Below are 27,007 nucleotides of genomic sequence, written 5' to 3' on the forward strand. Positions count from 1 at the left end.
CATGGCTGAAACACCTCAGGGGTCACAGTAAGCTGATAGCTCAACTGTCTGTTTTGACGTAAGACAGTACAGCTTGACTCTGGAGTCCTTGACACCAATGACCACGCTCAAACTATCTTTCTCTACGATCACTGTAGTCTTTAGCAAACTAGGTAACAATACAAGCTAGAACTGATGGGCAAATGTTTAAATGCAAATTTAATTGTCATATTTGGCAGAATTTTACAGTCAGTCTGTGAAATTAGCTTTCATTCTATGAAGTTTATGACTTCATTGACTAAAGAGGAAAGAATATGGTGCTGTGCAGGGACAGATTTTATCACCCCTTTAATAGGTGAGAATGTTGCAGCCAGGACCATTTCTCAGCACATCAGTCCCAAATGCACATGGCAGTTGTCAGAGCTGTAACTAAACTGCAGGTCTGTGATAAGCTCTGCTGGTAGTCACTTACCGTATGTGAGTGGCAGGTAGAGATTCGAACTGTCGAGACAGGAAGAGTTCTCTGTGTTTGAGCTGGTGTTTCTGCTGTTCAGCCAGTTGTGGCTGCTTTGACTCCTCCTCAAACTCTCCTAGACAAAGAAAGAAATCAGAATGAGCACGAGTCACCGCTCACTGTTAGGAACTGAAGACGCGAACCAGAATCTAAACACTCCCTCTAAGTTTACAGGTATAACATACTAACTTGTAACGGTTGAATGCGGACACAGCAGGCAGAGAAAAACGGGTGAAAGTTCATGCAGTGACTGAGATCACAAGACAAGTCAAGTAAACCCTCCAGCAGAGACTGGTTTTAGTGCAGCAAACACTGGAGATGCTTTGCTACAAAATCCTGACTGAAGACACCTTTGTTATGTCCAAAAATGACCTCCCATCTCCTTTGCTACTCACTCTTCCTGACCTTGATGGAAAACATCATAAGGTCAAGGAAAGTTGTGTAGGAGAACTGATAAGGACGCAGGGAAAGTGAAGCACTAAGCCCGAGAATCTGACCACAGTCACACTTGCAGATTAGCTTCTCTCAGAGCTCCTCCACAAAGCTACGATTTTCTCATCTATCCTCATTTGGCTTTTTAAGTGTATGTGTGTCATGTATTCATGTTGAAAATAAGTTGATTATATAGCTTCTAGTTGATAACTCAGATGAGTTTCTGTGAGATCTGTACTCATGTTCAAACCTTAAGGTTAGTTAAAACCTTGCAAATAACATCTCCAAACTCCAAAAATTCTATTGTTGTATGCAGAAAAAGTTAGTGTTTAAAAAAACTCTTAGTCCTAATAGTTTTGAAATGTGAATCCTCAAGTTAACTTTAACGGTCCAAATGGCAGAAAAATGTTACTACTATTAACATGTGAGTAACTGCAGTACCATAAACAACATCTAATACAGAGTTTCAGCACTGGTCTCTCCTCCAGCCCCTCAACCAGCCCCACAGTTAGCAGACCCACGGTTGTTAGAAAATAGGCAAATCAGTCCAAAGATGGTGGCAGTGACATAAAAGCAAACAGATAACAGCAGCTGTTTATTTCAGTCACAAGCAATCTGTGTATATTAAACTCCTACATAGATGGAGAGAAACGGCACATGCATCAATTGTAGATGGACTGGTTCTTATGTTGCACTTTTTACTACATGCCTCATTCACTCATTCATACAAATCCCCCCCCCCCCCGAATACACCTGAATGAAGTGCAGAGCAACAGTCCAACCACAGTAACTGAATAACAAAGACTTCAAGATGCTGGCTTAAATTGGTTTAGATTATATATTCAAAGAAAAAAAATTGCACACTAATTTTTTAAAAGACAAAAATCAAGAATTAAAAAAGTAGATTTTCCAATGATTGAAACTAAAGCAGCAGTCAGCACAGATGCAGGTTGACACTGGTTAGTATTGTAAATGTTATTAATGGACTTACTGTAAAGCAATGTGATTATCTGACACTAGCAGAGCCATGAGACACTTTTCAGACAGAGATGTGAAAAACCTAACCCACTCGTGTGTGTGTGTGTTTCGCCACTAGATTGCGCATTCTCAATTTCAGGCGGTCAAGTGATTTGCTGTAAGATGGAGGGGTGGGACTACTTCACTCCCATCTCTGTGGACCCCGCCCCTGCACTGAGCCACAGGAAACCCTGTCAGTGAGGGCACAGGAGAGAAAGAGAGGGATGGTACCTTAAGCCACACCCCTTTTCTGTTAACCTCTCAACCCCCTCCCCCCCTTCACCGGTCCGGCTAGTCCCTGCCAGACAAAGTAGGAAACCCTGTGTGCCAAACCGAAAGCGCCCATCCCCCTCCACAACATGTATCCCCAACTCCACATACACACACAAAAGAAGACACGGCACACACAGAAGGAGCGACGGGCACATTTCTAGAGAAAAACACATACTTTGTTAGAAACGCACTGTCCCCGATCTGACAAAGACTCCAGATGCATCACAATTAACTCACTGGTTGCTGTGGCCCTGTGGACAGATCAAGGGCCTTTTGTTCTGCATAAAGAACTTGTGTATAAAGAAGGAGGAAGAGGAGGGAGCAGCAATGAAAAAAGCAAGTCACATAAACAAGGTTTGGTCCTAATGAGCAGCAGTACAGATCGTGCACTTCTTCAGCACTACGAGGCCCAGAACCAATCAACCCAGACCTAAACAGAGTACAGCAGGACTACTTTTACCCACAAAGGTCAATGATGGATCACTTTGTACCTCTGCCATACTTCAGTGCACCACATATTAGTGTGTCGAGCAGGCTTTTTAAAGTTGTCTGTAAAACAATCTTGATAAGTCAGTTAAGTGGTGACATTAGGAACAGTGTATCTACCATCTAACAAGAAGTATTTGAACTCCAAATGCTAGTTGCAGTTTCACCTGCTCAGCAAAACTGGATACATTTGGTAATTAAGCTATTTTATGAATAAAGAAAACAAAAACAAAGACTGGCCTGAAAACGTTTTTCCTATTAAACACACTTTTAACCAGAGCGTATGTAAATGTGGCCTGTTTAATGTTCAATGACAAAACAACAACGTGTTTGTTAGAGTCCTGCAGTAGCCATTTTAGCCTTTTGCATGAGGTCATCAAAGCAAGTAAGAATATAGCGCTTTATATTTTTATACGATCCACAGCTGGTGTGGAACACCCACAACATGGTTGCATATGTACAGTGACAATAAAAGGCTATTATATTCTGTTTACAGACTGTGACTGTGTGACTTATCATGGCCCAGGCTGAGAGAGTTCGAGAGCTGGGGACAGGCTGGATTTGAATTGGCAAAACTTGTGTATAATGGGTCTATTTTGCTCTTACATTACTTTACTGATCCAGGTAACTATATTGATGCGTTACAAATACACACAGTATGATCCACAAGTGATACACCACAGTGAATTCATGTTCTAATTTTTTTCCAACTAAAAGCAATCACTTTTTTGTGAGGCATGGAAAAAATTCCCTTCCCACAACAAACCTGCTCAGTCACACTCATTGATTATCACTGAAGTCAGGCTGTTGTTACAATGCTGAGTGAAGCTCTGAGTTCCAGAATTCATTCTTAATTTTATTACTTTTTTATTGTTTTCTCTTAAAAATATTTTTTCCTCTTCCGCCAATCATCCAGGTCCGTTCTACCTTCTTACTACCTCACACATCATGGCTGCAGTGCACTGGTGGCTAGCTAGAGAGCTAACATAGCACAGTAGAAGCTAACAGCCATTAAAAAGCTCTCAACAATGACTCATTTTCTCTGTAATTATGTTCAGTGCAAGACTTGTTGGGAAGTCTTTATTATATTACAGTAACATTACATGTTGTGGTCAAATCTATGTGTGTGTGTGACACTTGCACGCTTTGCTGACGAAGACTAATGCAATTAGGTGAATACATTGTTGTTCTTATCATGTACTACTTACTAATGAACAAAGTTTAGTATTAGCAGTGACTTGGTGCTTGGAATCTGCAAATTATCTCATAAAAAGCTGTCTCTTAATTCATGCAAAAATCAGTGTGTTTAACTGCATTTTCTGAACGTCATGTAATGTGTCCTTAGAACAGTTAACACAGCAGGCCGTGGTTTAGTCAGTCACCTTCAGCTGTTGTCTGGCACAATACGAAGTAAATTCATCACATTTAAGATGCCAAACATGACTTTTTAATACTACATAATTCAAATCAAAAGAGCATGTCTCGGGAGTCGGTTTAGCTCAGCGGTCCCCAACCTTTTTTGCGCCACGGACCGGTTTATGTCCGACAATATTTTCACGGACCGGCCTTTAAGGTGTTGCGGATAAATACAACAAAATAAAAACAGTACCAGTACCAAAAAAAGAAGATTTATCCATAACACACGGGAAAAGACCCAGGGAAACGGAGTTAGCGGGAAAAAACCCAATTAAAAAAAAAAATAACGCTAGAAACCGATAAAATCCTGAAAACCATGAATTTCACACCTGAGTCTCAACTCTTGCCGCCTGGTACCAAACGACCCCGGTGGCCTGGTACACCAGTCTGTGGTCTGGGGGTGAGAGGGACAGCTGGTTTAGCTCACTGGGTTGAGCAGGCATCCATATGCAGCATGGCTGAGAGCGGCCGGCAGACCCGTAGCCTTTTGCCGCTCGTCTTCCCCACTCTCACTCCCTCTGCTTTCCTGTGACTCTTCACTGTACCCTTTCAAATAAAGCTGTAAAAAGGCCTCCCTCCCCCCCGCCAAAAAAAGAGCATGCCATAAAGACCGGCATAACTATTTCACAATGATCAGCTCGGGATGTTCAGGTCGTGTGCTACATCTCCTAAATCCACCATGTATGGGAAACAGACTGTTCAGCCTCCTTTTAAGAGAAGGCATACCTTTAAAGAGGACACATAAATGCTGCCAGCAGATACACTGATGGCACAAATTATGGACAAATGTTACAAGTGCCCATACATGACCGGTGGGAAAAAAACCCCAAACAAACAGAAACCAAAAACAACAAAACAGCGTGTGTGTGTGTGTGTGTGTGCTGACGGATACAGAGGGGGAGAACTATCAATGCATCCGTGTGAGCGTGTCTTTGTCTGCAGAACTGCAGCCTGAGGAGTAAGGAGGTAGATCTGCTGTTGGGGAGGGGTTAATGAGTGACTGATCAGTCTCCAGCAGTGTGCACGCCATTACTAACAACTCACTGCTTCAACCCTCTACCCTATTGGCTCTACTGACACACAGAACAGACACTGGGCTCATAGGGTGGAACAGGCTGGTTATGGCGTTCCATGTAAGCCCTGCCTGATAGGATCTTGCACCCTGCTGTTTTGTGCTGGATTGTCTCAGACCATCTTTGCACAGCCTGCACCTGGGGTCTTGCCTGGTGTGACAGACCCCAGCTTCTATGGATCTTGTGCCCAGAGCTTGTTCCTGTGCTGCCATGATTAGTGCCTCTGTGCTTCCTTTCAGTCCAGCCACTGTAAGGATTTCTCAACATCAGCCACTTATAGCTTATCAGCTGTTATAGTGAAATTTCTATGGATGATTGCAGTAACTGAATTAGTTACAGTGTCTGCGGTCACAGGCCCCTAGCTTGTGGAGTTAGAAGCATGTGATGGTGTGGAGCAGCATCTCCCTCACTGGAAAAAAAAACAAGGCTTGTTATGATTGGAGGCAATCTAAGATATCAAGACTGTGGTAATCCCATTACACCACAGTCTGGGACTGAACTCCAAGATGATAACTTGCCATCAAAGAGAGGGGTTTATCAGAGACCACATCCAGAATTGGGAATAGAGTGGATGGAATTGGCAGCCTGCAGTTCTGACCCTCAGTCCCACTGAACACTGCAGGGGCTGCTTGGGCCAAACCATGCCAAACTGACTCAAGAGAACGTGCAGAGTGTGTTTATGTGAAGGAAGCCCCGCTAGCTAGTTAAGTCCAGCGTGTAGCTGTCAGCAGTTTTTGGACTAATTTCAGTACAAATGTAAATGCATTTCATACATTAATTTTACACTGTGTACACATTTAATAAATAAGTAATTAGAGTAAAAATTCTGAAACACCATTTTTTCATTCATGAAAACTTGCCCCCTTGCATTTCTCAATGTAAGAGCTGAAGTAGTGCTTTGGTGTTATAGTGTGAAGATTATTAAAAGAGTGGAGCCACATCATAGCTGCTCTCAGACTGGAGAAGATGAGCACTGGGAGGAGCTCTGGCTCACTGGTTGCTACTCACTTGCGTTGCTGTCAGCTAGAGTGTTGAGGTTGCCCGAGATGTCTCGCCTCCTGAACAGACACACCACTTTTGCCTCCACATTTCCATTGGCTGTCTGCAAGTGAAGAGTCAGTAATTACAAATTAGAACCATAATGATGCACCAGAGTAATTCCCTCCTCATCATCATAATCATCTAAAAACTGAAATTTTGTACCTTCCTCCTCCTTTGATTAAAGCCACTGGTGGCGTATTTAGCCTTGATAATGACCAGATTCTAAGTTATTATCTATAAATCTTGACAACTCTGTCGTGATTACACTGTACTCAAAGTAAATACTCTGAGAAAAGAAAACAATAACAATAACAACAAAAATAACCCAACAACTGGTTCTGAAAGTCGGGAGATGAGTTGGAAACAAACATACAGTTTATCAACAGTAGACAAATCATTGGCTTGTTTTCTTTGGACTGACAAACCAAAGTGTGTGTGTGGCCTCTGTTGTGTCTCTGGTGGTTATGCTGGATTTCCTTATTGGTGCTACATATAAGGAAAGGACACCTGTGGAACATCCCCCGACCCAGGTCTCCTCAAACTGTCCAAATTTCCAGTTAACACTCTTTTTTATACATTAGCTGCTTATGTGTAGCAGGCATGCCACCAGACAGACTTTACAGGGTAAAACCAGCACTACCATTGCTAACTGCTCTGCAGCGTGGTGGTGCTCTGTCAGAAACACTGTTCAGTGTTGTCAAACATGTTTTGCACAGCTCAGTTTTTTACTTTTTGGAACATTTTTGCAAACCCAGTACTGGAGTTACACTGGTTTTCACAGCTCCTCCTGATGCAAGAACATAATAAGTCTACAGTACTGTGAAAAAAAATCTATATCAAGGTGGAAATAAGCATAGCAATTTTTGGAAGCATGTAAACACACTTGCTGGAGACAGGTTGTTTTTTTTTTTGAATCACATGATTGATGTCAAATGCACAGTGTTTGAGAGTCTGCCATATAGAAAAATACAACACAACAACCAATCAAAAAATTTAGTTTGCAGTATATAGTCATTTTGTATTGTAGTGTGATTACTGTGTACTCAGGTCTTTTTTTGTGGTTTTGTGTGTCAAAACAATGAGGTGACTACCGTATGTCAGATACTGGCCAAAAAGCCAAAGGCAGGCTGCAAATGTAACGCCGTCTCTAGGTAGAAAACAGGAGAAGGTATACAGCTCCTGTTGTGTGATTCGCTCCTCTGGCTTGTGTTAGAGAGGAAGCACTTTTGGGGGTGGCACAAATACACCGTGTTGCATCTTGTTGTGACAGCTGATTTTTAAATAGTTTGCATTGTTTATGCAAGTAGTTATAAAAAGTTGTATATAAAACTTTGCTTTCAGAATTTGTACATAAGTTGTTGAAATTCACAGTTTATGTTTGCATTTTAAATTATGAAATGGATTCGTTAAATATGATTGTGGTCTTCACAGTAAAAAAAATCTAGGTTTCCTAAACAGGTTTTATGTTGTTTTAGGACAAAATTTAAAAAGTTCAGTCATTTAATAGGGGTCAGAGTAGAGTTGTTACTCCTCCACATCAAAAGGTGCCAGTTGAGGTGTATGGGCATCTAATTAGGATGCATCCTGGCCACCTCGTGGGCTAGGGGTTGTGCGCATGTCCCACTGGAAGGAGGCCCAGGGCACCCTGGAAAGATTATATCTCTAGGCTGGCCTGGGAACGCCTCAGTTTCCCCCCGGATAAGCTGTAGAAGGTGGCTAGGGCGAGGAAGGTCTGGGCCTCGCTGCTTAGGCTGCTCCCCCCATTGATGGATGGAGTATGATTGATACACAACCCTAAGTAACAGAGTGTTTGGGATCATTGTGATGCTGAAAAATGTATCCAATCAGATGCTTTGCAGATGGTACTGTATGATGGCTCGAAATCTGATGTCACTTTTCTACGTTCATAAGTCAGTTTTGACAAGATCTCCAACACTACTGGTTGAAATGTAGCCCCAAACCATGACAGAGCCCTTACTAGATTTGCAGATGTTTGTAGACGTCTCTATTGAACATCCTAGGAAAATGTATAAGTATGAAATTTAGACCGCAAAGAAAAGACTTTGCCAGACTTCAGAAAGTCTGGCAAACAATTACACAAAACCATTTTTACAATGTAGAAGAAAAGTTTACTTTTAAGCAAAAAAAGAATAAAGAAATTAATGGTGCCTCAAGACTTTTGCACAATATGAAGCTTCTGGGTATGGTTTTGGGGACCAGGCCAGGGTCATTTTCCTTATAAATCTTACGCTGCATTCTAGTAATTCTAGACCGGGGTGTAACAGACATCTAGCAACATTAATCAACTTAAGATATTCTCCTAACCAATCACAGTGCTTCCCTCAACTTTGGAGCCGGTGCGTGGGCAACCAGACAGTGTTTTGAGCAGATTTTGATGTGACATCACATGTCACACATGTTTGTAGCCTGTCAACCAGCCGCACACCGCTCAGTTAGGATGAGAACACGAGTGAATGATTGTGTCAGTTTTTACCACCATATTAATGATATTGCAACACAAACAAACACTAAAGTCTTGGTTTCCGGTTTTAACTTCTTCTCCTCCCACAGTTAGGTCCATAAATATATGAACAGACAACTTTTTCTAATTTTGGTTCTGTACATCACCACAATGAATTTTGAATGAAACGACTCGGATGCAGTTGAAGTGCAGACTGTCAGCTTTAATTAAGTGGGTTGAACAAAAATACTAAAGACCTTTTTAATCCCTTCATTTCAGTGGCTCAAAGGTAATTGAACAAATTAAATAAGTGAAAATAAAATGTTAATTTCTAACACTTGGTTGAAAACCCTTTGCCGGCACCGACAGCCTGAAGTCTTGATCTCATGGACATCACCACATGCTGGGTTTTCCTCCTTTTTAATGCACTGCCAGGCCTTTACAGCAGTGTCTTTCAGCTGCTGTTTGTTCGTGGGCCTTTCTGTCTGCATTTTAGTCTTCAATGAGAATACTCCAACAGCTTCCTGTGCCTTAATGGCGGGTATAAGTGTGAGACGAGGTTGTGGCAGTGAGCAAAGCGACCATTGTGGTGGGTATACTGGGGACTTAACTCTTCAGTCACTGTTCAACAATCAGCACTTGGGAGGATGCAGTCCTCCAGGTGCTCAGCACAACACTAACAATGCAATCAACTAGTCTAATTTTTTTCCCTCTCATTTAAATGAAATTAGTCACCAGAACATCCCCTAGTCCTAGTAATCACTTTGAAAAGGAAGAATTTGGTGCATTACAAAGGGTAAACAGGTTGGCTACAGTTAGGACGTACAGTACATTTAGAGAGCTGTTTGAGAGAAACATAAAACTGTGGAAAAACACGACGTACCTTATTGAGCTCTTCTATTCTCCGGATCAGGTAAGGGTTGCTGGAGGAGTTCTCAAAGTACACATAATCTGAAACAAAGAGCAAAGAAAGATCAGCTTACAATTGAATTACATGTCAACCCACGTCCCTATACTCATCAAGGAAAGAACTATAACAAATATACTTTACAGCAGTGTAAACTTTTAAAAGTAAGTACTGACTGACTTTTATGTCACATATTTATGCAGCGATACAAATGTTTTAATATTGAAGAACAGTAAAACATTACTGTTGGCCACATGTCAGCAAAGTTATCTGACATTAGTGATGTTAGAACTTCATGCACTTCAGGTTCTACTTGATGGCAAAGCCTTTACTTTAAAATATACATTCAACAGTTGACTTTAATCTTACAGAGAATGTGACAATATTATGGATAATTAAAGTCAGTAATATATCCACAAACACAACACGCTGTGAAGGCAGCCTGGTTTTCAGTCCTGAATATGACGGCACAAGCAGGATTCACTGCACTGTTAATGTTAGCTATGTTATATTGCTGCCTCTGTTCGGTGGTGTGGAGCCAAACGGACTTTAACGTGTGTTTGAACGAGCTGACGGTTCACTCGTTAAGCTGAAAGAAAGATGCTTTAATCACAGGAGTCACACATGTGTCCACTGGACCATCTGGAACTCTTCTTGTTTAGCACTCGTAATAACACAAACACTAAATCCTCCTTCTCTTGTGCTGTTTTGTAGCAGTGTATACACCTGAGACTGTCACCTGTCTGTCTGTCCTGCACTCTCTCTCTGTTTCTTTCTCTCTGATTGTGGAATAAAAGTATGAACATGTATTTATAAGTTACACTTGTGTTTGAATCCTGCAGCTTATCACACATTTGATTTCCATGTGTGACAACTGCAAGTGTCCAGAGTGAGGACAGACTGAGGGACCCACTGCTGCACATCATCTGTGAGGCTTTGCACCCCTGATGATCCACCAGGACAAACTCAGCAGTGTGTGAGGAAGAGGAGGAGGAAGAGCCAGCACCAGCTGGCTGGTATTGCTATATTAATACTGCAAATGTCACTTTTATATTACATAAAAATAGCGGTATCACTGTGGGCCAAAGGGCATGGCACAACTCTAGTCTAATTCCAAAACCTTCGACTTCACCTCACCCAAACTGTCCTCCAATGATATCTAGCTGCCCACCCCTAACACAGCAGGGCAACTCCTGCCAGTACAGTCACAACTGAATAAACTTGTGAGTGCCACAGATGCCTTCTGAGTTCATGCAACTGACAGTTGTGTGGATGCATTGAAATAGATTTAGTGGTAATGAAGACGGTAGACGTAAGCAGGCCTTTAAGTACATATAACACTTCATGTAAAGATATGTGGCTTGTGAAATAGAATAAAGAACTTCTAACAATACATTTTGGTAATGACTTGCCCCACTGAAGTGAGTACACACAGGACATGGTGGTAGTTTCCTAAAGGGGCGAAGGAGCGGTAAAAACACGTGTGACTCAAGATTCAGGAAATATGTGCTGCTTTGCTTGTGAACCATCACATGAAGAATCACGACTTTCACTATTCAATGCAAAAATTGTCGGGTTCCAGTATAGTTCTGAAATTCTGCCATTAAAGATCAAATAATGACCTTTTTCCATAATAAATGCTCTCAGTGCTAATCTTGATTATTAGCTTGAGTGTTTAACAATGAATTTTAGGAGCGCCAATATAACTCACTTGGTTGAGCAAGGGACCGTTAAACTGAGCAGCAAATCCTCACAGCTTTTTGAGAAACAAGAAGCTACAAACTGACATTTTACCCAACAACATTTTGTAATTGAGAAGCAATTTTAACGACGAAGTCCTGATATTATAATGTTGTTTCCTATTAGAAGCAAATAATATTAATACTTCTTAAAATCTTCAGTTTCACTGGAGGAACCAAAAACTTTAGTCTAACACAGCTCAAATATTTCACAAGCATGCTGCACACAGAAACGTGTGACAGTGTCAAGCCTCTGTGTTTCTAGTTCAGTCATAAGCTCTTCATAGTCTATTATGCAAACCACAAGTAACCCTTCTTACAGTAAGCGCTTCATTTTAGACTTCAGCTGGGTGGCTACAGCAGTGAAATCAATGAGGCACTGGCAGGAACAGATCAACTGAAATACAGCTGAAGTTTTATAAAGCAGGATTGTAGCTGCTGGCTTTATAATACTAGGTCAGGCTCTGGCTCTGATGTTTGTCACTCTCTGTTTAAGAGGCATCTGGAAACCCCATCTAAAAAGGTCAAGTGGTCAGCCAGGAGTAGCCAGCAGTTTGCAGTGTAACCAACATTCAAACCATATATCCTCTTAACATTGCAAATCACTGACCCCAGTTCAGACAAGAAGGAAACCGAACAAAGTCAGGAGAAAGCAGCTCTGTCAGTAACATTAGGTCCCTGAAGTTTAAACCAGCAGAGTCAGAGGAGTCTTGATTATATGACCAGGCTGATAACAAGTACATTAACTTCTGCAGCAGAAAATAAAACCAGTATCAACACTTAAAACACCAAGTGAAGCCTGTGCCAGTGAAGTGGCACGACTGCACTACAGATAATGTATTACACAACTTGTTCCACAAGTCGATTGAGGAGTAACTGAAAGTAGGAAGTCACCATAACCGATAAAATACAATACTGTTTAATGTCAAAATTCTCAGAATACAAGATAAAGATCTTGCCTTTTTTTTTTCTTTTTCTTTTTCCACCATAGTAACTATAGGCAGTGAATATCTTTACATGCTAAAGAAGAAGGGGATACTACAGTAGGTCTGCACTGACTTAAATAAAGACTGTGAGCTTTGTGATCCTGAAATACACGTTACATTTTCACGAGACATCCGTCTTTGCTGCTGTTGTGACTATAACTTATGCTCCACAGGCTAAAGTGTTTGGTGAAAGGTATATAAATGCATACGTTAACATCATGTAATTAACATTATGGTATGGTAGTTAGTAGGGTACTTGGCAACCAGGCTGTCCTGTCAACAAAACATTCACATTTGAAATACTGCCATACCTCAGGGATTTAAAATGACTTTTTGATAAAAATGTCTTATGTTAGGGATGTTGCTACCAACTAATTCCCTAATTGACTAAACAAGCAGGGAAAAAAAGACCAACTATTATAACACTAAGAAACACTCAGATATCAAGTTAAATTTGAGAACTGTTTAATATCCAAAACTTTGCAAAGTTTTGGAAACCATTAATCACATTCTTCAGTAATGAATCACACTGCTTAAATGTGCGTCACCTCACACCGTGCATTATGAACATTACACATTATTCTCCGAACAACGAAACAGAAAAACATTTTTTTTAAAAAAACAAAAAAAACAAAAACAAACCACCAAAACATGTTATATATGATATGAAAACATGTTACTACAAAATATCTTAACGTACTAATAAAATATCATAAACAACATCTGAAAAACTGTTACTGAAAAGTGTGAGACCACTAGGGCTGGGCCATATCATACCGTGCACGGTAATACCGGTGTAATTTTGGGCAACGATAGGAAAATGAAATATCGCGATAGAATATGGGTAAAACGCGCATGCGCAGTGCCTATGTTTACATACGCACATGGCGGCGATGCAGAATGAGAAGAGCGAAAGTGGATCGTTAAATGAAACGGATGAACCAGAATTGGTTTGTAAAAATGCTGCAACTTCAGTGGTGTGGAACTGGTTTAGCTTTCGTCCGTCAGATACACAACAAAGCACTACTTTTGGTAGCGCATGCTAGCGGGTAGGGCTGGGCCATATTATACCGTTCACGGTAATACCGGTATAATGTTAGGCAACGATAGGAAAATGAAATATTGCGATAGAATAGGAGTAAAATGCGCATGCGCAGTGCCTTTGTTTTCATATGCACATGGCCGATTGTTGAGTGAAACAGATGAACCAGAATTGGTTTGTAAAAATGGTGCAACTTCAGTGATGTGGAACTGGTTTGGTGTTTGTCCTTCAGATACACGACAAAGCACATTTTTTTTGCAGAACATGCAAGCGGGCCGTCGTTATTGCCGTGTTTGTCGGACTAAGATGCTCTTAAATCTGGGAGTAATCTGGGTCCTAAACTCCGTATGCTTCAGGTCAAACGAACACTGCAGCATCACTGAGAGTTAAAAGCTGTCTAAATTCTTTCATCTTTAATAAAACGATCAGCATTGCTGCTTTACCAGGTGTAACTATGAAGTTTAACTTCCAGGCATCCATGAAAACAGAATTTATTACACTTAACGGAGTTAGAAGTTAGCAGGAAGCTAGCGGAAGTTAGCTCGCTAGTTACCTAAGCATGATATAGCATGTTCTGACTGAGAGATTTCTGAAAAAATTCAAACGTACAGCTCTGCTATCACTTCCAACATAAATGAAGACAAGAAACTAAACAACAGTGACGTTTGTAGGGTTACTGAAGTTGGGCTAGCTGGTATATAATGATGTGCTACGTGATCGCTAGCGACACAGCTATGTTAGCATAACATAAACAGTGAAGCTGGAGGACGAACACTAACACTTTTCCACTTATAAAAGTTAACGTTAAGGTTCCTGATAGTTAGAGACAAATGCAATCGCATGGCAGGATGCTGTAAACGGACCAAACTTCAGTCAGGAGAACAACTGAGATAATCCATCCACAATATGAGGTTAGTCATTAATATACTGCAACAACATGGGAATAGAGCAGCTGTGATAGAATACAGCATTAATGAATCAATGGTAGGGAAGTGGAGGAAGCAAGATGAACGAGTTTAATAAAGTTTGATTTATCTGACTGCTTTGTTTCGCTTAATGTGCCTTATAATCCCGTGCACCTTATGGTCCGAAAAATACATACCGCACACTGCAGTTTAATGTTGCAAAGCAACTCTTTTTAACTTCAGTGGATATTATACATGGTTATGCTCAGGATATGTCAGCCCATTTCTACTGGAAATGCCTTTTGGTTAAACTTTCAGCAAGGAATTTGCATTTGCGCTGTTAAATTTTTATATAGCTTTAATGCACATAAAAACCAGCTTCTTGTTTAAGTGAAAATAAATGGAAGGTTGTCTTTTTGCGCTAGTAATGTTGTGGAGTTGTATTTTGTCGTGCATCAATTATATCGTCAGTTATATCGTTATCGCAAATTTTCAAATATATATCGTGATAAATATTTTTGGTCATATCGCCCTGCTCTAGTGACCACCACAGCTCGCTCCTTTCTTTGTGGAGAAGCAGCAACTGGACTCTTAGCCCCTACTGAATGACTGAACTCCTCACCCTAACACTAAGAAAAGTGAGATGATGTTCCCAGCTGCTGATAACAATGCTGAATATTCTCTCTGTCATGATGACTTCAGCCATTTGAGATGTGCATGAGCCTCTTTTCAGGACAGACTCATCTGCCACCATGGAAAGAACTATGGACCGAGAAATATATTTATGGCATTCCTCATCAATGATGCTCCATCCATCTCTGTCATAACTTTTCATATTAATTTACTAACTGAGGTCAGAAGAGTCCCAGATGGAGTTCTTTGATTTTTGCAGGGTTTCTCTGAACACTGGCGGTCTGACCCTGGGGTCATTGTATGAGTTTATTTGCTAAATGTATGAGTCCCACAGTGTTAGATGCACTTCAAAGACAGTTTCAAGAGTTGTTTTACCGCCTTGACCAGAGTAAACGGACGAGGACAAATACTGACAGCTTAGATAAACAGCAGGCTGATAGTCTACACTCACTACAGATGAACGGTGGTGAGAGTTGTTTGTCCTATGGCGGCCACCGTTTCTAGGACTTTGCACTTGAGTTGAGAAGGCTAAGAAAACAGAATTTACTGACGTTGAGTGGTGACATTTTGTTTAATATAACACTGTTGCAAGGTTGAGTTTATGCACCAATTTACAAAAACAGGGGAATAAACTGACTACATATTAAGCAATATTGACTATGGGCTCAGAATAGCAGCACAACCTGAGCAACATGAGCTTTACAAATAACAGATTTTTAATCATTTAGCATTCATCATATCACTAACGACAGGCACAGTGTTTCACTGTATCTTTTGATGTGATTATTAACAGCAGTGTTGCTTTTCGTCAAGCTCCATCTGGTCCTCCCACAAGCAGGGACAGAGACCCCCGGGAGGATATCAGTGGGTTTCTGATGAAACGTCACAAGCAGAGACGGGGAAGAAAGGACTACGACAGGGAGAGGATTTCTTGCTCTACTTAGCTCAATGGTGGGAAGCCCGAAAAGAGAGACATCACCTCCTTGTTCACAGTGAGAAAAAAAATATCACCAAATTACATAACACTGGCTCAGACAGCAAAGGGGGATAAGCGCTCATGTGCTCAACATGACGAATTCTAGATCTAGAGACAAAACGTCAGCAGGGGTTATTTTTTCATACTAAACCCGTCCATCACTTCCTACCACCCAGTTCAGGGGGGAGACGATGCTCTTACACTGAGGCAGTGACCACCCAGGTAAAATATGCTTGACTTTAAAGTTAATTTCAGTCTCAGCTCAATGTACCATTTTACCTCAAAAGCACTGCACTCAAAGAGGAGCTGGTTCTGTGTTCGGGTAATATGTAAACGTGTGGGCAGAAAATGGATCTAAAGCAAAGTGCTGTGTGTTGAGGCAGCCATGAGTGTATGCTGGGGACATTTGCAGCTGGAGTGGTGCTGTCTGTCAGGTGCTTGAGGGTGAATAAGGAGGAGGAAGCCCTTTGACTAATCTCTGGGGAAGATAATGATCTTATGCAGGCTGAACACTGTGTGCTTCAGGAGGACTGGTGATATAGGAACCAGCACCGGCTTGCTCTTACCAAAACGTGGTTTCAGAAATATGAACTTGATGGAAATGTCAAACAAAATTGCAACTGATGTACATATCATAAAATGCATTTGTTTCTGCGTTACATACCAAAGAGTTTAAACTATGTTACAGTGCAGGATACTTGAAAAGGCTCCAGAATGAGTTTTTTAAGCCAACTGGGAAGTCAGCATTACCCCGTTGCCTCAGCAAAATTTCTATTGATTACTGGAGAAAATAAGCTTTGTGCAAAACGACATTTCTTTTAGCAAGAAAAAAAGAGATAATGCAACTTTTAGTGATATGCTTCATTAATCATTAAAGTAAATGCTGAAAGAGGCATACACAAAACACTTTAAAATTTTGCTCAGGGCTGGCCAACAAAACAAGAGGCTGATGTTCGCTGCACAGCAGCAGCGCTAATGTTTGGGCTACTGCAGCTACACCAGTACGTTAGCAGTGTGAGCGAGCTCAAAGACCAAATGACAACAGAAAATGTTGATGAAAACTTCTGTTGAAGACACTGTTTGGATAGAGTTTGGCTGTTTCCAGTCTGACAGAGCAGCAGAAGAGCATATGCTGCAAACTGCAGCCCACCCCCTGGCTACAAGGACTTTCTCTGAGCAAGCCCTTTCCCAGCTACACAGAGTGTGCCGACACAGAACAGGTGTTTACCACTTCACTACCACATCAGCTCCATATATGAACCTCACTGCCCTGTGTGCGTGTGTGGCATAGCTTTTGAAAATGTACTATTTGTATCAATGTCTACATTACTCATTTAAAGCTGACCAAATAATTTAATTTTCCATTTGGTTTGTGTTCTACTGTAACACTTGAACACACTTTATAATAACCTTAGTAAGATACTTCCATATTTACTTCCCTTTACTGGTTTTCTGGTATGTATAATAATTCCCTCACAGCCTCCCTCTGTAGAAGCCACCGTGCTAACACCACCGAGTCTTTTAACTTAATTTGTGGGAAAAACAAACAAACAAACAAAAAAACCACACAAAACAAAAACATCAGAAACATCTAAACTTGTTTGAAATTCTGGAAAATAAGTTCAGCATTGTTTAAAAGCTTTTTGCCATGACTTTAAAAGGTTCAAGTGAAGTCCAAAGTGAAAGCACGATGAACTCATTTACAACATCACACTGACCCTCTTGCAGGGATACAGTGTGTCACCCCTATTACTTATCTCAGTTAGTCAGAACTGCAACTAAAGATTATTTTGGTAGTCGACTAATCTGCCAATTGCTCTCTGATTAGTCAACGATTATTTTAGTAAATCTCAAGTCTGCCCACCTGTGAGTCCAAAATAACAAGTTAACAAAGTTTACAGCGTGCAGTGGACATGCTCAGGGGTGAGGCTTGCTCTTATCTTTGAGATGATGTTCCCAGCTCACAAACTGTTCCCTGTAATGCAATGAGAGCGTGTCACTGTCTCTCTGTCGCCAATCAGATGCATCAAACACTTTCAATCTATGCAGGCTAAAATTAAAGAGAAGGTGCCTGAGGCCATGTTTACCCACAGGTACGCACACAAGCTGAACCTAGTGCAGTTGCAGAGTGCGTGCCCAAGTCTCATGCACTTTATTAAACCAGCAGAGGGACTTTTCAGTAAGTCCACAAAGTGCTCCCACTTGGTGGATGATCAAGTGCCGTTTATCCAGACCATAAATTTGCACCAAAATGACCTGCATGCATTATTCCATTTTATTATGGAAAATCCTGACCGCTGGAATAATGACACGTTGATGATGGCAGCAGGATACAATCAGTGGCTGTCAAAAGCAGTGACATACTTTCTCCTCACGGGATGTGAGTGTGTTTTCAATGGAACTGACGCGCTTTTCAAAGTGATGCAAAACAAGGTGCTGGACACTGAATATTGTCTCACGCACATGCACGACACCGCTGCAGCTCTCGAGCGCAGGAGGCTGGCGTTTGATAGTTTCTATGACCAATTTGAGTAGAAATGCAGCGCACCTGGCCTGACAGGAAGTGGAAACAGAGTCAGACAGGTGATCAGAGATGAACAGAGACAAGCGCTCCGTTTCATTTTGGACAACAATGATCAAATACAGCCCAGGTTTGATCATTTCCTTGGTTTGGTCGATTGCGCAAAATTTGGTGAAATGTCACATCTTGATAAGGTGAAACTACAGAGCCTGTCAAAATGTGCCAAGTTGTTTGAATTTGTGAGACTTGAGGTGGATCTCATCGGACTGTATAGCTCACAAACAGTGAGAAATGAATGTAAATCTCCTAGACAGCTTCTCAACTTTTTAGCCCACAAGGATCTCATTCAGACTGTTCCTGAGGCAACAAAGTTGCTTCAGCTGGTCATTCTCTGCGCTGAAAAGAAATAAGACGTACAGTCGGAACAGGACCGTTCTTCCCTGGCAGTGATCTCCATTGAGGTGGACTTTTAAAGTCGAAACAAGACAAGGAGAACTTCTACAAAAGGAACAAACATTTTTGTCCAGAAGGATCAGCGCAGAGACTTCATTAATAAGGAAAGGTATGACCATAATAACTTTTTTGTGATGTTTGTCACATGAGGTACAGTTTGTATGTGTAAAGAATGCTGATATGAGAAAATAACCCATTAACTGCTGCCGATCAAATGGGAGAGAGGACTGGCTCAATTTGTGGCAGCAACAGCTGCTGCTAGTGGTGGAAGAAAACTAAATGAATGTTTAATAAATAAATAAATAAAATCATTTTATGAAATGCTACTGCCAGCTAGTCTGAAGCAACACTGACAACTGTTTCATAAAATAAAAATAACATCAAATGCCCATAACAGCAGCAGTTGCATGGCAGGGCAGTGGTAACTGCCTCAGACAACTGAAGTGGAAGGCAGGAACCAGGAAGTTGCCCATACTAGCTGCCGGTGCCACGAATTGAGCCAGCCTTTGCTGTCAAATGATGAATAATCGATTCTGTTGGGTTCATATATTTCTAAATCTGATGAAGGCAGTGCCTCACCAGCCGTGAACCTCACTGCACATCATCTCTCCTTCAAGCTTGGGTCCTCTACCAGAGGGCTGGGAGTCTGAGGGTCCTGTGCAGTATCTTAGCTGTTCCTAGGACTGCGCTCTTCTGGACAGAGATCTCAGATGTTGTTCCTGGGATCTGCTGGAGCCACTTGCCTAACTTGGGGGTCACTGCACCGAGTGCTACGATTACCACTGGGACCACTGTTTTCTTGTCTCATCCTGGACTGTGGTACTGACACTCATTAGTCCCCGGCCTCCTTCCTTCCGCTTAGCATATAGTCTCATGGTGCTGGACCTGGGATGAAACCCTCCATGCTGGTCAGGAGCTTCCTCATCTTGATATCAGTGGCTTCTATCTCCTCCTCTGACCAGCTTATTATCCCAGCAGGATACCTGATCACGGGCAGGGCGTAGGTGTTGATAGCCCGGATCTTGTTTTTACCGTTCAGCTGACTCCTCAGGACTTGCCTGACCCTCTGGGGGTATTTGGTGGTTGCAGCTTTCCTAGCGACCTCTTCATGATTCCCATTTGCCTGTGGGTCCCCAGGTACCTGTAGCTGTGCTCTATGTCTGCAATGTTGCTTTCTTATAGTTTGATTTCCTCAGTTCTGACTACCTTCCCTCTCTTTGTTATCATCCCACCTCACTTCTCCAATCCGAATGACATTCCGATGTCATTGCTGTATATCCTGGTGGTGTGGATCAGTGAATCGATGTCTCGTTCACTCTTGGCATACAGCTTGATGTCATCCATTTACAGGAGGTGGCTGACAATTGCGCCATTTCGTAGTCTGTATCCGTAGCCACTCTGGTCAATGATCTCACTGAGGGGGTTCAGGCCGATGCAGAACAGCAGTAGGGACAGAGCATCTCCTATGTAGATCCCACACTTGATGATGACTTGTGCTTGAAGTTGGCCTTGTGTGTGCGTGTGCATGTGTGTGTGTGTGTGCGTATCCTCTAAAGCACACACACTTTATTTCAGGCATCCAACCAAAACCCTATTCAAAGAACCTTTTGACTTCAAAACAAGGGAACTAGAAGAGCAAAGATCATCGCTTATTTCAGCACAAGCAGCAAATAAAATTAAATGCGTTTTTAGTTTCACAGTCACATTTTCTCTCATCAACAACTGTTGATGGCAGTATTTTAAACAGACACTGGCTCAGACAACTAAACTGCAGTGTTTTAACTTTTGTTTTGTCCATGTAACGAATGTTCCACAGGAAACCCCGCCAGTTTTAATGGTAGTAATGTGTTTTACTGTCCAGAGCTGGGATGTAGTAGCCTTTCAAGGTGGTTTTGACTGCTGACATGCTTTTGCATTGTATCAGGTATGTGAGGATGGTACAACTTCAAGTAAAAAAAGAAAACATGCAATAATAGATGTTTGGGCAGTTTTGCCTTTATTACATAGAAGAGCAGTGAAGTTTGGACAGGAGAGTGGGGAAGGTTAGCACCAAAGGGCTGCAGATCACAATCGAACCCAGGCTGCTGCACTACATCCATGTGGTATGTGATCACCTTGCAGGCAGCAAAATTCATTAGTGCAACAAAATGCTAACAGCTGAAACTGTGATTGTGTGTTTGTGCGCATGTGAATTTACACGAAGCTCTACACGAATAAAGACTAATTTCTACCATCATGGAGCCTTACTCTAAAAAACACAAAAACAAACAAACTAAGCTAAACTGGCACAGATTTCACTGTCCATGAAGATTTAAGAAATGGCTATTTAAAGTCAAAGTTTTTACAGCATGTTTAGCAGCATCTAGTCCCAGTACAGAGTGTGCTGTTACTGGGTTGGTTGGTTGCTGCCAATAGAGTAAAGCCCCTTTTCCATTAGTACCTACTTTGGAACGGCTTGGCACGGTTTTCCATAAGGTCAGAGTACTTGTTCACCCAAGGTTCCAAGCGATCCCAGCAGGTACTAAAACGTGACATCGTCCGACTGCATGCCACCGATTGACTGGTCAGTGCGTCACTCTCGCCACACTCGTGTCATTCACGTAAATTAAAACCACCATTTTTGAAACCCGGCACTGAGGCAAATGGCTACAAAAAACAACACTGTGATCCCCGAGTTTGACGAAAAGCCACAGACCGAGCAGCAGGTGTGTTCTTGCCTCCACGTCCACCTTTTTTGTAGCGTTCGCGTTGCATATTATATTATGGAACGCTTGGATGCATTGCTATGACGACACGCACATTAGGTAATACTGGATTATATTGGAAAACCAGTCGAGTCGTGGTGAGTCGATCCCAGTAGATACCAATGTAAAGGGGCTTTACATTAGTTTCTGTTAGCTAACTAGTGACAGAACTGATAACCCAGTGCAAAATAAGGAAACAAAGTAAAAAAAACATTCTAATAAATAAAATAAAGATATACTGTCCACTTTCATTCTCTTTAGCAGTAAGCGGTTCTTTGTTGCTGGCTATCTAAATCTAAACGGGAAATTCCAGCTGTTAGCTGTAATGCTTGGGTTTGTAGAGTACTTTGTGCAGACAGTGTGAAGGCGTGCCTGTTAGAGTCAGGCGTGCCAGTGGTTCACCAGACTGATAAGCTGGAGTCAGATCTTTTCCTCGTCGGGTTTACAGATCAAGCAGCACAACCAGCTGGCCAAGCAGATGTCACAAGAGGCGATCATCAGCGTGATTTTATGCACCAAAATGGTCTCAGTTTTCCCAAGCACACCCAAACAGTTTACAACATAATGTGCTACTACATCTGCATCACACCACATAACTAGGTTTCTTACCAACCACAGTACGAGCATAAAATAGTGACACACACAGTCCATTAAAACTAACAAACCAGTCTTTACTTTTAAACTACTTTTGAACATTTTCACCAGGTATCAGGGGGCTGGGAGGTGGGGCACACCCCGGAAAGATCACTACTCTATCACACGACTCAAGCTGGTCCAAAGGTCCCGTAAAAGTGCCTTATTCACTGTCCATGAATCCATGTCCTTCAGCCACACGCTGAGAAAAGAAAAGTTCTGACATACAAAAAGCTGAAGTGAAACAAAAACAAAAGTGTCACTGCAACCACCGTCGGAGCGTTTTTCTCCATTCTCCCGTTTCCTGTAAACTTTGCTCCCTTCTCTATTCCGGCCCACTTGTCAACCAGTCAACATTCAGTAGTTCCAATCTAGATTGTGTATGTGAACAGATACGTGCGGGACCATGAAACCAGCTTAATACAGAGACAGACAACAATCCACAGCTACAGCCAGTTTAGAATCACAGAGTGGGTAACTCAGTAAGTACCCACACAGAAAGGTCCCTGCTGGCTGGATCAGTTCACCAGATGCAAAATATTATAAAGCCTCAGTGACAAGAAAAACTGAACTCTTAAACTGAAGTTTTTAGTTTTTAAATACAACTGTACAGGTGTTTATTTTTACCCTATAATTGATTTAAAATACACATAATGATGCATTTAATAGTCTTTGCCAATGAAAAATCCTGTTCCTGGGTTTATGGCTCATTGATGCAGCACTGTATGTGGCATCACACTATTGCCTTTATTTCCCTGCACAAACTTGATCCAGCAAGGTGGCTGGGACAGATCCAGCAGCTCTTCCAGCCCCTCTACAGTCAAACCACAAAGTGATGGAAGCACGTTTGTCAATGTGTAACATATAGAACGTATGACACAGTATTGTAAAAGAAAAAAATTCTCATCCTGAGGAAAGAAAACTTCATCTTTGTTCAAATGTGACTCAAATCAACACTTGATTTTCACACTTAATTTTCTGACAATTTTCCATATAAACCTTCGTCAACAATTCTCTTTAGCTAGTGCATGATCAGTGCCAAGCTTTGTCTTCTGATGCTTTATCTCTTCTATAAATTCCAATAATTAGCTCCAAACAATAGGTTTTTGTCTAGGAACCCACCTTACAAAATTACTACAATTTTCTAGATGATATTTCTAAATTGGCTCTCCTTCCACATAGCGCTCTGTTGCTCTCAACAAAAATAAAACCCTGCACATCTCTCCACAAATAGTAGCTACAATAGCAGTGATCCTAAAGCCGAATGGTCAAGTGTTTTAGCAGCAACATACGTGGATCCATGAAACTGCACTGCTGAAGTCAGAGGAGAGAAACCGGCAATAATATGCAACATACACACACACAAAAACACACGTAAGTGTGTGTATTTTTGCGGGTAAGTGATAAGAAGTTAATGGGGAAAAAAAACCCCACTTTAACTGTTCAAACATTAAGCGCAGAAATATGCAGCATGTTTTGCAGAGCATAGTTTAATCGCTATGACCTAAATACCCCACACACTCGTGAGACTGCGATTAGCCTTCCCCCCACTCAAAGATTTTCAGTCCACCCGTAGCTAGCACCGTCTCCGAGGCTTAGCACTGAAAATGTTTCACAATCAACACTGAAGCCCAGAATCAACTGTCCAGATGATCCGACTGGAAAACTAACAGTAGAAAACAGCAGCTTGCTTTGTATGAACCATAGTTTAGTTTATTTTCTGACGGTGCAAAGCAAACTCCAAATGAACTGCATCTTATAAATGCCTGCCACTGGTGTCGCGGGGGGCTGCGAAAGATAATATTAATGACTAATTACCTGATTAATACCGCCGACATACCAGTTTCCTTTGCAGTCATGAAGTACTGATAAAACATTTTTAACAAACGAGAACTTAACGACTTATTACCACTTAACTTGGTACAAATTCAGTCGTTCACTTGCAGGTGTTCCAATATAACTGTCCACAGTCTGTAAACTAAATTCTTAACACAATTTTAACTAAGCTCTGGTAGTACCGCTATTACGCCAAGCTAACAGGACTTAGCAGCCAGAATTAGCACATCTAGTGATATGGCGGAGGCGATAATGAAATTAACCTACCAGCCTGACACAGCTAGCAGAGCGGTGTTAGCAAGCCATCACAGACGTCACCAAATTTAGCTAGATGCTTACTTCTCAACAGCCAGCAGCTAATGCTAGCTAGCATTGTGTTCATTTTGAGGACGTTATCAAATGTATAGACTACACGTCAGAGAATTGGACAATTTACTGTTATTTCGCTTATCTATAACCACCACATATGTTTGGATCTCCTGGATCCAGCTGGCTGGATGGATTTATATAAATACAAACTTTCAGAACCGGTTCATGCTGTGCGACGGCCGCCCTGTGGTACGGTACTATGATGGCGTGAACTAACTGGGATATAACACAGATCTGTTCTGAAAGTTGAACTTTAAAACAAATATACACTGCTCAATGTATTGTATTATTATAGTCCGAACACAGAAGCAGCTCTACCTGGCTACAGCTGTGTGGAAACCAAATCAATGTGAAGTTATTTACGTCTGTCTGTAAGCTAAGTCATACTACATTGTTTCGGCAGATCTGACGGTCTTGATGAAAGCCCGGAGTCGCGCAGCGTACGCTAGCTTTAGCTAGCTGCTAACAGCAGAGACAGCTAGCGGCTAGTTAGCCAGCTCCCAGTAGAAGCGAACAATCACGTTGAAGGGGTGTCTTAAAAATGTAAACCATTCCTTACCTCCCACTCGGTACATGTTGGCCGCCATTCTCTCGTAACCTTTATCAGAAGCAGTCCCAGGGTATTCCCCGCTTGGGTAGAAACAGGTCGATGGGAGTCTATTTTATTCCTTCATTTATCGTCAACACCCCCGCCGCGAAACAAAGCCGGCTCTGGGTACAACAAGAGAGCAGTGGCGGGTAAAAAGTTGAAAGTTTCCGCTGGCGACGCTCCGGCAATTATCTCCAAAAATAGAAGTTTATATTTTCTCTCTCTGGCGACCTTCCTCTCCTCTTCTTCACTCACTTATTCACATACAGCTAGCCTGTCTCTTACTCCACTCTTCCTCCCATCCTCCGCTCCCAGCTTCATCCTCCTCTTCTTCACCTCCGCTCAGTTCAGCGCGCGCGCACACACAGAGACAAACACACACACACACACACACAGCCCCCCCCCCCCCCGCTCGTGTACAAATCGTCAACTTCGGATTTTGTCGACAATCACCGACGTCTCACAGTCAACTTGTTCACCGGCGCTGGTTTAGTGACACAGACCGTCTGTTTTATGAAATGAACGACACGCTAAACTTACTTTACTGCTTGTAGTTTAAAAAGTGTCGCAGGATGCTTACCGGAAACAAACGCTTATTTACAAGATTTACACACAAACACAGGCTTTAATATTGCAAATTCAGAGAATATACAGACCAGTCAGTGTAATGATGGCAGCAAATGTGCCCCAAATAGGTCAAATTTTGAATGGACGGAAGCTGTTAAAAAGGAGATACAAGTATTATAAACAGTTATGTTTTTCTTGTACAGGCTGCTGGTAGTGCAATAGATGGCAGTGTTGGAGAGCAAATCAGTTTACTGAAGCATCACACCTAAAGGCAGTTAATGATTGAATTCATTTTATTCAATTAATTTTATATTTTCCACCTTAAACCATGTACCTTTACTGCATCCCAACCGGAGGGCACCACAGACTTTACTGCTGTCTTCAATGAAAACACATTTGTTGAGACTTCAGTCCTAAGTGTTCTCACCTGAGACCTGTTATTTAGGAACACACTCACAGGTTCTGGAGTGGCACTGCCCACTAGTGACACTTCACACACAACACACCTCTGAGTCTTCTCTCATTTATTTGGAGCTCAGCTGATACGACATCACAGTATTGCCGACGTTCATTTAAATACATACAAAACTGCACTAAAGTAATAATTTTCAAGTGTACTGATCTACTGTTAGAGAAATGAATTAGTAAGAGATGCTGAGTTGATTTTAATGGGACAGGCCTGTCACAGTCTAAGCATATAAAAAGTTGAGATTTTAACCAAACCTTGTTTAAAACATGTATAAAATCACGTGCACAGGCACTATGGCAGTGCAGCACTGTTCTGCACCAGCAATCAAACAAGAACAGTTCTCACCACATACACAACAGAATGACGAGGATTCTGTCTTATGGGAAACATCACACACACTGTCCAGTTTCACAAGGATTTAAAGCATAACATTAACATGGATGTTCCTCCTGAAGAGGATGTTCTGCATGAAACTAGCAGCAGTGTCAGTCCAGAGGATATACTGAGCCCATAACTCACTTCGATGCCTCTGCGGCTGTAAGAAAACAGCCTGCTTTCCCTCACTCTTATAAGCAGCCGTCTCCCTAGCTGGTTGCAGGTTCTGGAGAGCTGGTAGAGGTGGATGAGGCCGAGGCCAGTCTTTCCTGGCTGTTACCCACCCCACCTCCAATCACCTTCCACTGAAGGATGCAAGTGTCCTTCCCGCCAATGGAGAGCAGGTGAGAGTCACTGTGAGTGAAGCAGACGTTGGTGACGTGGCTGCCGTGGCCCTCGTACTTGTGGCTTGGTGCCTGAAGAGAAAAGAAGCAGGTCCACTTTGGGTCAGCGCAGAGGAAGGCCCATCATATCCCAGTCCCCCGCCCCCCAATTTGTCTTTCCAGACTAGGATAAACACCTTTCTACAAGGTTCCTACTGTTAATGCTGAATCTGGACTGAATGTCCCAC

General features: G+C 41.9%; 2 protein-coding genes across 3 annotated transcripts in view; both read right to left on the reverse strand.

Annotated features, from left to right (window-relative positions):
* mta2 (metastasis associated 1 family, member 2) overlaps positions 1-25,399 on the reverse strand; it is a 35,508-nt gene extending 10,109 nt beyond the window's left edge. The window contains exons 1-4 of the mRNA XM_005463399.4: positions 24,996-25,399; positions 9,576-9,643; positions 6,199-6,292; positions 452-569 (exon numbers count right to left, since the gene is read on the reverse strand). Of these exons, the coding sequence (XP_005463456.1) occupies positions 452-569; positions 6,199-6,292; positions 9,576-9,643; positions 24,996-25,023 (308 nt within the window). The 5' untranslated portion in view covers positions 25,024-25,399. The remainder of the gene's footprint in view (positions 1-451; positions 570-6,198; positions 6,293-9,575; positions 9,644-24,995) is intronic.
* Positions 25,400-25,867: 468 nt separating this feature from the next.
* Positions 25,868-27,007, reverse strand: part of eml3 (EMAP like 3) — a 34,642-nt gene continuing 33,502 nt past the window's right edge. For both annotated transcript variants that reach the window (XM_005463398.4, XM_019349016.2), the window contains one exon: positions 25,868-26,852. In XM_005463398.4, the coding sequence (XP_005463455.1) occupies positions 26,646-26,852 (207 nt within the window). In that variant the 3' untranslated portion in view covers positions 25,868-26,645. The remainder of the gene's footprint in view (positions 26,853-27,007) is intronic.

This window comes from Oreochromis niloticus, linkage group LG3 (assembly GCF_001858045.2).
Source record: "Oreochromis niloticus isolate F11D_XX linkage group LG3, O_niloticus_UMD_NMBU, whole genome shotgun sequence".
Lineage (NCBI taxonomy): Eukaryota > Metazoa > Chordata > Actinopteri > Cichliformes > Cichlidae > Oreochromis > Oreochromis niloticus.